Source organism: Macaca thibetana, chromosome 17, assembly GCF_024542745.1.
Source record: "Macaca thibetana thibetana isolate TM-01 chromosome 17, ASM2454274v1, whole genome shotgun sequence".
NCBI lineage: Eukaryota > Metazoa > Chordata > Mammalia > Primates > Cercopithecidae > Macaca > Macaca thibetana.
Window position 1 is genome coordinate 75,820,044 of NC_065594.1, and position 13,068 is coordinate 75,833,111.

Sequence of the window (13,068 nt, forward strand, 5' to 3'; positions counted from 1 at the left end):
ATATTTCATTCTATGAATATGCCAAATTCTACTTACCTATTTTGCTACTGATATATATATTTGGGTCATTTTTATTACAGTTTGTTGCTATTCTGAATGATTCTAACAATAGCCTCCTAAGGTGCAGGTACAAGAGCTTCTCTTAGGGTGAGGGTGAGGGTGTGTGTGTGTGTGTGTGTGTGTGTGTGTGTGTTGTGTGTGTGTTGTGTGTAGGAAATATGGAAATTTAACTTCAAAATATGAATTATTATCAGATTTTTTTTCAGTGTGGCTCTGCCAATTTAGATTCCTACAGGCAGGGTAGCAATGTAAAGGCATTCCATTGCTCTACCTTCTCATTAACACATGATACCTTCAGCTTTCTTAATTCCTGCCAAATTACAGGGTATCAAATAATCTCATGGTAGTAGTCTTTATTTGCATTTTTCAAATTAGTAATATAATTATCTAGTTTAGTTATGGTAATACATATTTACCACCAACAGTTTCAGTAAATTTTTATTTACCATTAATGCAACCTCTACTTTAAAAGTTATTTTATGCATTTCTCCTTTTGGGTCATTGGTATTTCTCTTTTTGAATCTTTACATTTCATGGAATATAAATATTTTATTGGCCATATGTATTGTAAATACTTCTGCTTATAACATTTTCCCTACTTTTTAATGACATATTTTAATGAGCACTGGTTTTCATTTGTAATTTAGCTGAAATTATGAGTATTTTCCTTCAGACTTAAGAGTTTTTTAAGTTTTATCTAGGAAACCCTTACCTTGGGGTCCTAACTTCTAAATGTTTTAAAGTTTTGTTTTCTACACTTACATTTTTAAGCTAACTGAAATGATTTTTACACAAGGTGTGAGGTCTTATTTATTTGCATTGGTATAACCACTGTCGAACCACAGTTGTTGTAAGTCCACTCTCATTTACTGTAATGCCACTTCTGTATTCTCAAGTTTTGGGACCCCCATGTTCTTCTGTCTTTCCCTTGAACCCATAGCACAAACTTTATGCACCTTATTACCTGGTATGACAAGCCCCATCACTTTATTCCTCAAAGTTTCACCCATTTTGAGTCTTCATTCTTCCATATAAATTTTAAAATAAACGTCAAATTTCACAAAAATCCCCAAAATTTGACTTTAGTCAGAACTGCATTGAATTTATAAATCACTTGCAGAAAACAATATAATTATGAAGTGAAATATTTCTATTGGTAAGCATGGTAGAACTTTTCATTCATTTAGGTAAACTTTAATGGCTATAATCCCACATTTTCTCCACAAAACTGACCTTTCCCCCCAGCCCCCAGGTTTCCTAAGTATCTTTTATTTGCTCTTGTCATTGTAAATGTGGGAGTCATTTACATGTGGGAGTCTCATAAGGATAAGGATTGTTGACTATATATGTCATTAATTTATCCAAGCACCTAAAACAGAGTGTGCTATGTACTAGGCACTTAATAAAACTGATGAAAAAAGTAATAAATATTTGTTGTTAGAAGAGAAAAAAACAACTGGTATTAGTATACTGATCTCATATCCAGTTACTTTACTAACCTCCTGTATCAAATCTCACAATCAATGGATTCTTTCGAGTCTCCTCTGTAGGCAACTCTAGAATTTTAAATAATAATGTTTCTTTTAAGTATTTTAAATGAGTATTTCCTTTACTTATTTTATTGCACTGACCAGAACTTGAGGATTATACTTGAAGTGTTGACGGTGGGTACCTTATGTTTTACCAATTTTAAAAACAATGCTTTCTATCATTTTACTGCTAAGATGTACTGTCATCAATTAACAAAATTCCCTTATATAATACTTTGCTAAACATTTTGTTTCTTTATGAGTTTTTTAATCATAAAAAAGCTTTGAATTTTTTCAAATGTTTCTTATGCATCTTCTTGAATAATATATTAACATGGTGAATGATACTTAGAGATTCTTCGAATTTGCAAATACTTCCTTTTACTCATTAGATAATCTCACCTTGTCATGATAGCTTACTTTTTATATACCTGCTGGATTTCTTTTGTTAACATTTTATTTAGGACTTTGGCATACATATTCTCAACAAAGAACAGCCTATAATTTTTCCTTTTCTCTTTTTGTCAGGCTTTGACATCAGATTATACTAGATTCACAGACCAATTTAGGGAATATTTCCTCTTTTTCTATTCTCTAAAAGAGATTTTAAAGATTGAAATTATTATTTCTTCAAACATTTGAATATTTGGTAGAATTTGCTGTACTAGTTTTAAAACATGGTCTCCAAATTCTTCAACACTCATTCCATTGAGAGGTGGGTATATGAATCTGAATCTGTGACTCTTTGATAAACAGAGTACAATGGAATAAACTGAAAATAATGATGTACCCATCTCTGAGCCCAGGCCTTAAGAGGCTGGAAGTTTCTACCTGGTGTGCTCATCTGGAGCCTAACCTCTATGATAGTTTGTCAATTTTATTTGTTTTTTCAGAATATCAACTTTTATATTCTTGATCCCATAATTGTATTATTTCCTAGTTCATTAATGTGTATTCTTACTACTTTCCATCTACTTCTTAAAAATCAATTACTCATTTCTGAGTGGTTAACCAGTACTTTTAATCCCTTCTTTTCTAACTAAAAGACATATTTTCCTCTTCTGTTTTGAATGCAAAATTATCTCATTCTTTGATTGTTGGATTTCATATTTGCTTTAAAAATTAATCTTAAGTGTATTATTAAAATCTTGTATGTTTTTACTGATTTTTAATCTGCCTCACCTATTAATAGAGACATGTTAAAATAATCTACTATTATAGTGAAACTGTCCATTTATCTCCCTTGCTATCAAATTTTGTATTGTATATTTTGAAGCTACATACAACTTTAGTACTTTTTCTTAAAGTTTATTTCCCCTAATATTTTATGGCTACCTTAGATTTCATTTGTGAAATAGTCACTTTGTGTATAATTTTCTATCTTTTTGTATCTTTTCTTCTAGTATGCTAAAGTTTAATTTACTCACACTTAATATGGTCACAGATATGGTTGGATTAACTTTTACTATTTGCTATTTATCATCACATTTCAATAACTTTCATATATTTTATTATTATTTTGGTCTTATATTCCTCTTCTCTCTTTATAGTGCTACATAGCTTCAAATTACTTGAGATAAGGTAATTAGCTCACTGAAAACAGGGAAACACTTTTAAAAGATTTTATAATTCACGTATTTTCCTAAAAACTACACCTTATTCACATTATTTCCCCTTCTCCCTCTCCTTCTAATTGTTTAGCACAATTTACAGGCTGTGCCACAAATTTAATACTCACTTTTATGCTGCTTTGTATTAAACCCTGTGGTTTCAAGTATAATTTGTTTTTCCAAGAGATTATATATTAATAGTATTGTGCTGAACATTGTAGATTAATGCAATCACATGTAAATTAATGTCTGATACAAAACACTTAACAGAGATTCAATATTGATAATTAAGATAACTTAGGTAATTTCTGAATATCTTCAGGTTTCTAAGTTTTGAATATCATAATGATCTTTTAAAATAAAATGGTTGAGTCTTAATAAAAGATGTAACTCAAATTGACTATGTCCCTTATAAACTCTTACACCAGTAAGTTAATAAAACCAGTAAGCTGAGACATAATAGTGACATATATTCCATGACACTATTTTACAGAGCAAACTGTACTCCCCAAATCACTGAAGTATAGTTTCTATACTCTAGTTCAGTGAATTAATAAGGTATTTAATGATTTTCCTGGGGGTTACACAAGTAGGGTGGGAAATTTGCAGTACTTTGGAAATTCCTTTCTCAGAAGAGTCATTCCTTGATATAATATTTATTGACAAGCTAAAGCCCAATGAATACAAAAATGATAAAAGTTATTTTATAAGTTATGAGTTGACTTTTCGTAATAACAATATAGCTCTTTAATACATATATATTTCCACAATGATCCGTAACAGAATTTCAAAACCTCAATTATGAAATAATCTTACTATCTCTTGTTCTTCCTTAATCAGGTTCTTACCAATTTCTAACATCTGTTATACAATCTCTGTCAGACTCTGTATCTTACCTCTTTCACACAGTTTGCTGTCAATAAGTGACTTCCCCCTTCTTCGAAACTCTCTAGGAAGTGTCTATATGCTATGTCATTCAGAATATTTAACTCTGCAATGATTTTTTGTTTTTCCATGAGACAGGCTCTCACTCCATTACCTGGGCTGGAGTGCAATAGTTCGACCTTGGCTCATTGCAGCCTCAACCTTCTGGGCCCAAATGATCCTTCCACATCAGCTCCTGAGTAACTATGACTACAGGCATGAGTCACCACATCTGGCTTTTTTTTTTTTTTGGTAGATACAGGGTCTCACTGTGTTGCCTAGGCTGGTCTCGAACTCCTGGTCTCAAGTGATCCTCTTGCCTTGGCCTCCTGAAATGCTGGGATTATAGGCATGAGCCACTGTGCGCAGCCTGCAATGATCCCTTTATTCAAAGCCTAGTTCAAGAATTTTTCCTTAAATAATCATTTTCTATTAATATGTTTTCCTCTAAACTTACATATTCAATTTAAATTCCTTTATTGGCTAAGCAAACCTGAGTAAATTCAAATATTTTGGTAGAACCTCAGTTACCTAATTTATAATATGAGGATAATATTATGTACTTCAGCAGGGAGTTACAGAAAACAAATTCATCATATGTATTAATCTCCATGATAGTTTATAAACTTTGAAATGTTACAATAAATAAAATGCAAAAATTATATATTCTAAAGAAATCATAATATAGTAATGCAAAAATTTTACATTCTAAAGTAATCATATTTAGTGCATAAACTCACATGTACTATAGAAATAAATGCTTCTGATATATCAAATTCTTCTGCAATATAGTTGAAAGCTCGCCAAAGAGCAACTCCAGCATCATTTGCTCCATCAACTTCATCATCTGTATTAAGAACAAACACAAAACCAATTCTGGAAAAACAAGATGAATAAGGACTGTTACAATTACCTCTTGAATCACAATAAACCATTATTTAGAAACATTATTAGACTATAATATCTAGATGGAGAGAATGTATTAATAGACAGAGAAAAGGAGAATTTTATCAATTCAAAAGTCTGAATGTAATGTCTATTCACCAAAATCCACATAGCTACTGGATTCCTGCAAAATATCAAACTCTCTCCCTCTGGTGCTAACATTATCAAATGGTCATGTTCTTTTGTACAAAAAGGGTAAATATACTCTTTTTTTTTTTTTTTTTTTGAGACAGAGTGTCGCTCTGTCGCCCAGGCTGGAGTGCAGTGGCACAATCTTGGCTCACTGCAACCTCTGCCTCCCAGGTCAAGTGATTCTCCTGCCTCAGCCTCCCAGGCAGCTGGGACTACAGGCATGCACCACCATGCCCGGCTAAGTTTTGTATTTTTAGTAGAGACAGGGTTTCATCACATTGGCCAGGCTGGTCTTGAACCCCTGACCTCATGATCTGCCTGATTTGGCCTCCCAAGGTGCTGGGATTACAAGCATACGAAGTTGGACCATTCTGTAATTTCCAGAGTGATCAGATTATTCTCTCAGGAAGGTAATAAAGTAAACATTACCGGACAGATTTGATAAGCCGAGTCTATATAATACTTCACAACGCACAGCTATGTTACGTCAGGCACTAGAGCTAACCATCGCTTTGAATGCCCTATTAACACTCTGTGTAACACAATATGAACAGCATTGAATTTCCTTTAGTTGACAGTTTAATGCTATAAAATGACAATTACCTAAGAGGAACTTTGTGAGAATAGAAAAGATCAGCAAGTTTTATAAAATCCAAGGTATATTCTTGGGCCGGATCAATAAACAGAACCTAAAAGAAAGATAGTATATAATCACTATTTCAACACCTTAGAATCTTCATGAAATTCAAGTTTAGACAAATTTTTGTGACTGAAAGTACAAAATTCAATGTATAATTTTTTTTTTTTTTTTTTTTTTTGAGACAGAGTCTCGCTCTGTCGCCCAGGCTGGAGTGCAGTGACCAGATCTTGGCTCACTGCAAGCTCCGCCTCCGGGTTTACGCCATTCTCCTGCCTCAGCCTCCTGAGTAGCTGGGACTACAGGCGCCCGCCACCTCGCCCGGCTAGTTTTTTGTATTTTTTTAGTAGAGACGGGGTTTCACCGTGTGGGCAGGATGGTCTCGATCTCCTGACCTCATGATCCACTTGTCTCGGCCTCCCAAAGTGCTGGGATTACAGGCTTGAGCCACCGTGCCTGGCCTCAATGTATAATTTTTAAAGACATTCTAGCACACACACACACACACACACACACACACACAAAGGATTTCACAATTTATGAAGGATTTCTAAAAGCTGTACATCCAAATATAATTATACATAGAATTTAACATCAGGCTACTCATCTTCTCTTTGGACGCCCAGTATATTTTCTTTTACCTGAACTGAAATACCTTATTCTAAATGTTCATTATATTTTCTATGATAAATTTTTTCAAAAAGAAAGAGGTTGAATTTTGACCAAAAAAAAATAGCATTAACATAACTGCTTTATCAAGACTGCTGCAAAAATTATCTTATTTATTTCCTACGTGAAAAAACAGCCCTAGGTATTTTCTCCATCTTTCAAAGTTCCAATATTAATGTTTAGCTATTATTGGGATAAAAAATTATATGCATAGATGATAAAGTGGTATTTATGTATGTTTCTCTGAAATTACTACACTTTAATCATTAATTTTTTTAATAAAGTTCTGTCATAAATTCTTCTGAAAAAATGTAAAAGTAAAATTAATATTGTTACTATAAAATGACATAAGGGCTAAAGAGTAACAGGCAGAACATGTGACTAACATGGTTTGGCTGTGTGCCCACTCAAATCTCATATTGAATTGTAGTTCTCATAATCCCCATGTGCCATGGGAGGGACCCAGTGAGAGGTAATTAAATCATGGAGGCAGTTGCCTCTATGCTGTTCTTGTGATAGTGAGGTCTCATGAGATCTGATGGTTTATCAAGGGCTTTCCCCTTTTACTCATACTTCTCCTTCCTGCCACCACGTGAAGAAGCACGTTTGCTTCCCCTTCTGCCATGACTGTAAGTTTCCTAAGGCCTCCTCAGCCATGCTGAGGAGTCAATTAAACCTCTTTCCTTTATAAATTACCCAGTTTCGGGTATGTCTTTATTAGCAGCATGAGAACGGACTAATACAGTGACACTGCTAGTTGTTGATACCCAGTCAGCCAAGCCACCTAAGCTAGCTGCATTAGGCAAATACTTATTTCCTTACAATTCAGATGCCTATTCATTAACAGAAGGATAATCCAAAAATAATGCTGATATCTTTATAAGATATATATGTATAATCAAAATATAAAACTCACCAAATTATGAAAATTGCGTCTTATGGAAGGAATACTTCCAGGAAATACTGGCTTCAGAAGTTTCTGGCAACTGGTAGGCCATGTAATATATAAATCATCATTTTCCAAGTCATTAATCCACTAGAAAAGAATCCAGACATTTGTGAAAGCTGTATTAACACTGAAATCATTTTCAAAGCCAGATTTTTAATATATCAAGTGACAAAAATATACATAGAATTTTCTGTATTTCTGATTAAATACAGAAGCTAGTTTAATATTCTCTAAATTATGGAATACATTATGTGCAACAATTTTATACTTGTTTAGACTTTCACATTAAGCCTTCTCTCAAAAACAATTCCTTCCACTTGTGTTTGTTTTTCATATCCCAACATAAAATTGTATTAAAATTATTCTCCATAAACCACTTAAGACAGATGAATATGTATCTTAATTATCAGCAGTAAATGAGGCCCTCTCCACCTCCCCTCTCAATTTAAAGGCTTGGATATAAGGAAAATAAAACGGCTTATAAAAATTAAATTATAAAATCAACATCTTAGAAATCAAGTTCTAATCAGCTATACAAGCTGGAGAAAACATACAAACTGCTGTTTAGAGGCATGTGGTGGGGGAAGGAACCACCAATCAAGAAGTGAGGCGTTATGGTCCTCGAAAGCAGGAAGCATAAGCAGCAAGCGCCACATTCACCTAAACTTAATCCCTGGGTCCCCAGATTGCATCCTGGAGGAATACTGAGTTGGAAAGCAGAAGTCAAAGCACGGGCCACCAAAGTGCTGAGATTTGAGGGCAGGATGCAGGGTGAGAGGGTAGGAGAGAAGGAAACTGCAGGAAACCAGAAAATTATCCATACAAATTCCTCTCATTTGCTGACCCTTAACCTGCACATATGTATATATGATAACACCTCTACAAAAGCCAGAAGGAAAGAGAAACGGAGAGGTTGCAACCACAGCTATAAAACAGTATTGAGAAGAAAGAGACCAAAGTTCATACTATACACTGTGGACTTTCATTTGAGACCCAGTAAGGCCATATCCTATAAGAAAGACACAAAAATAAAAGAGCATTCACAAAGCCTAAAAAAAAGCCTCAACAGAAGCAAGTGAGCACCTGGCACTCAGGCTACCAGAACAAACCTCAGCTCTTTGCTTCTACAGCTTTTCATCAACTTCTGGCTCTCATTTAAAAAAAAAAAAAAAAAGTAAAGCAAAGAGAAAAGGACCAAATACTGAAACCCAACACGGGAAAAAAAAGACAATAAAAAACCCCAAAGATTATTTAGACAAGGACTTTAAAATAACTATCATCAATATATTTTTTAAAAAGCACAAAAATTCATAAAAAGAAAAATTTTGACAGAACCAAAATCTATTAAAAAAGAATCAAGGAGATATTTAAGAATTTTAAAATATAGTATTTGTAATTAAGAACTCTAAGAACTTATTGGGTGGGTTTAACGGCAGACTGTACACAGAAGAGACAGGGATTAGTCAAGTGGGTAACAGATCAACTGTTATATAACTAAAGTACAAAGAAAAGAACAAACAAACCAAACAAAGTGTGAGAGAGATTAGGAATACATGAAAAAGATCTAGCATATAGGTAACTAAAACTCCAAGAGAAAAGGAGAGAAAGACTGGAGCAAATAATACTTAAAGAAATTAGGAGGTTTCTACAGTAATCCAGATAATCCAGGTATGAGTTTCTTGTGGACTAAGTCAGAGACAGTGGCTTTAGAGAAAAGGTGACAGAATTAAGAGACACACACAGATGGATGAATAAAACAGAGGAATTTAGGGTATATGTTCCAATAGCTAAAAGAAACAATGTCTAAATAAAAGAAGGCATAAAGACAAATCAATAGATAAAAATTATAAAAAGAACCAAATAAAAATTCTGGAATTCAAAAGTATAATTGAAATAAATTAATGAGAGGAGCTCAACAGCATATCTGAACAGATAGAAGACAGAATTAATGAATTTGAAGGTAAGTAAATGAGCTTACTCAGTCTGAGGAAGAAAAGAGAAAGGAAGCTATAGGTGCAGAGGAGTCTAATCCCACAGGGAAACAGGCCTTATCTTGACCCACAGAAGGCTGAGGGTGAGAATCTGGCAGCTCTTTGGAAAGGGCAATCAGAACTCCCATTCCCAACGGAGCTCAGAATCATACAGAGCCTTCAAGCAGTGCCACTTTTCCTGACTAAAAGCAAGTGTGCCTAGATAGACAAAATGAGACTCTCAACTACAGTGCAACTAAACTCATGGTCTGAAGACTGTTAATAACCTGTAAGTACAGAAACTGAGATTAAGTATTCAAAACCTTGCAGTAATTTGACATGGCCACGACATCTGAGCATGTATCTGTCTCATTTCACTGAACATGGTATACGCCAGCTTGGGGTTCACCAATCTCCTGTGGTGTGCCACATGTAGTACAAGATACATATTACAGCACTTTGGGAGGCTGAGGTGGGTGGATCATGAAGTCAGGAGTTTGAGACCAGCCTGGCCAACATAGTGAAACCCCGTCTCTACCAAAAATACAAAAATTAGCCAGGCATGGTAGCACATGCCTGTAGTGCCAACTACTCAGGGAGCTGAGGCGGGAGAATTGCTTGAACCCGGGAGGTGGAGGTTGTGGTGAGCCGAGATTGCACCATTGTAATCCAGCCTAGGCAATAGAGCGAGACTTTGTCTCAAAAAAAAAAAAAAAAAAAAAAAAATTAGTCACAGGAGTAGGACAACATATTCATTGGTGACAGGTTAGGGGAAAAATGTTATTCTCTTACTATGGATAGTTTGAGAAATAATGCTCTAGCACTTGGTGAGGTCTATCTCTGAAAAACCACAGGAAAGAAAACAAGAAAAAAAGAAATTTATTAAAAAAAAAAACTAACATATAATGGCCCCAGGCTTTGCTGGGGTCCAAGATGAAAGCATTATCCGTGGTCATCCTGATAAGATTTTGGCAAAAGATAATACCCATCCCCTAGTATCTGTGGGGGGATAGGTTCCAGGACTCCCCGAGGATACCAAAATCTAAGAATATTCAAGTCTCTAACATAAAATGGCATAGCATTTGCATAAAACCTACTCACATCCTCCCATATACCTTAAATCATCTCTAGATTACATATAATGCCTAATACAATGTAAATGCTATTTAAATAGTTTTTACGCCGCGCGCGGTGGCTCAAGCCTGTAATCCCAGCACTTTGGGAGGCCGAGACGGGCAGATCACGAGGTCAGGAGATCGAGACCATCCTGGCTAACCCAGTGAAACCCCATCTCTACTAAAATATACAAAAAACTAGCCAGGCGAGGTGGTGGGCGCCTGTAGTCCCAGCTACTAGGGAGGCTGAGGCAGGAGAATGGTGTGAACCCGGGAGGCGGAGCTTGCAGTGAGCTGAGATCCGGCCACTGCACTCCAGCCTGGGCGACAGAGCGAGACTCCGTCTCAAAAAAACAAAACAAAACAAATAGTTTTTACATTGTTTTAAAATTTGTATTTTTTATTGTTTTTCTTTTTTTGAATATTTTCATTCCATGGTTAGTTGAATCCAGGAATGTGGAACCCTTGGATATGGAAGGTCAACTATATTTTACATCTATGATCTTACTGACACCTATTTACCAAGTCACAAGGAAAAGGTGAGTTTGTGGGGTTTTCCCCTTCTATAAAGATAATATGAAAATCATAGCTTATGAGATTAGGAGACTGACATGTTTTAATTCACCCTAAAATTGTATTATTGTCACCAAGTCTACTGTTTGCAGCTAAACATGCTCATGTGGAAAAGAAAACCTCTGGAGATTGATCAAGAATGTCTACAACTTAGTAGTAAATATGTAGGGCAGGGTATCTACATGTAAGACAACTATACAAAAACGATAATGAAAATATTCTATGGTCCAAATGTCGTGATGTCTTTTACAGAGTGACTCTTACTGAATGAGACAACGTTAGGACAATATGTACCTAAAGAAATTATTATACTTTAAGTTTTTAAAATTTTAAAGATCTCTAATGATTATGATTCTTAACATTACTTTGGGTATATTTTCTGTCATTTTAAATTGGCTTTTAAAAAGTGGACTGCTACAACAGTGAATGAACACATTATATGTGAAATTTCAACACTAAAGCTGGCTGTGATAAAAGATAAATGACACTGTTACCAACAAAGTGCAAAACGAAAGGAGAGTTTTGGTTAAATCCAGAAAACCTTGAATCTGTCTTTTTCCCTTCATGCTACTGTCTAAGTTTATGGAAATCTATGTGTGCATCACATACTTTAGTATTCCTTAAGAAAAATTTTGCAATGTATTTTTCTTTTCAGAGAGTTGAAGGGCAAATGATGTTGACAAGGGAGACAGTCAGAACCTGTATACTTTGAATGCAATATCAGGGCACTAGTGCCAAGAGTTACAAAAGAAGAAGAGCCTTTTAACTTTGGTGGGAGTGCAGAAGGGAGGATCAAAACTGTGATTTGAACACATTATTGAGTAAGATCATATAATGGAAAAGGGGGAAACTGGTTTAAACAGATGAAATAAAGGTAGAAGTTAATTAGAACTACCAACATAAATATATGCCCTTTTAAAAGAAGAAAATTTTTTCTTGCTCTGTCTTCACTCTTTTCTACTCTGAATATTTTATGTGAAACAATATGAAGTGCACATCTAATGCCCAGATTTTGGTCGTTAGCACTATTTTCTACAGAAAAAACTTGGTGAATAGGCAGTTCCACATTTGGAGAAAAAAGAATCAAGATGACCTATAAGACACCTTGTCAGAAGGGGGTAGTGTTTAAAGAATAAAGAGGTCAGTTTGAAGGAAAGGCTGGCAGGGACCATGTGCTGATTATTTTATCATCTAAAAGAAAATAGTTACTATAGTTAAAAAGAACTTTTAGTGTTTGTGAGAGTCCCTAAGCAGGATGCTCCAAAGGAAATGTTTCAGAGATAAGCCAAATATACTACAGGTTGAGCATCCCTAATCTGAATATCCAGAACGTTCCAAAATCTGAAACTTTTTGAGTGCTCACATAATGCTCCAAGTAGAAAATTCCACACCTGATACCTTCGTTTTCTGATGGCTCAAGTACACAAATGTAGTTTCATATACATAATTTTTAAAAACGTCTAAAATTACCTTCAGGTTATGGGCATATGGCATACATAAAACAAGTAACTTTCATGCTTACACTTGGGTCCCTTTTCCAAGGTATCTCATTATGTATGTAAACCAAAAATAAAATTCTATGCCCCACAACAATCTGAATGGACTCCTCCTTTTGGCAAGGGCATTCCAAAGTTAACCTGAAAAACTAGTTCAGGCCATGATGGGAAGCGGGAGTCAGATATGCCTCATTATTCCCTCCTTTCTGTTGGAATTTAGACACAGCTGACCAGCATTAACATTAAAGCAGATCTTAAGACTGATAGAACAGACACTGTAAGTCTGATTAGAAACATTTACAATCTATTCTTTCTGAAGCCTGCCACCTGAAGGCTTCATCTGCATGATAAAACCTCAGTCTCCACTATCCCTTATCCTAACCCAGACATTCCTTTCTATTGATTCCAGATAACAACTCAGCCAACTGCCAACTAGAAAATCTTTGAATCTGCCTATAA

The 13,068-nt window shown here is 35.0% G+C and overlaps 1 protein-coding gene across 5 annotated transcripts in view; it reads right to left on the minus strand.

Annotated features, from left to right (window-relative positions):
- Positions 1–13,068, minus strand: part of UGGT2 (UDP-glucose glycoprotein glucosyltransferase 2) — a 248,017-nt gene that overhangs the window by 139,246 nt on the left and 95,703 nt on the right. For all 5 annotated transcript variants that reach the window (XR_007720872.1, XR_007720873.1, XM_050766710.1 and 2 more), the window contains exons 13-15: positions 7,423–7,542; positions 5,804–5,889; positions 4,864–4,999 (exon numbers count right to left, since the gene is read on the minus strand). Coding sequence is in view for 3 of the 5 variants with exons in the window: in XM_050766710.1 (XP_050622667.1) it covers positions 4,864–4,999; positions 5,804–5,889; positions 7,423–7,542 (342 nt within the window). In the remaining 2 variants the exon portion in view is untranslated. The remainder of the gene's footprint in view (positions 1–4,863; positions 5,000–5,803; positions 5,890–7,422; positions 7,543–13,068) is intronic.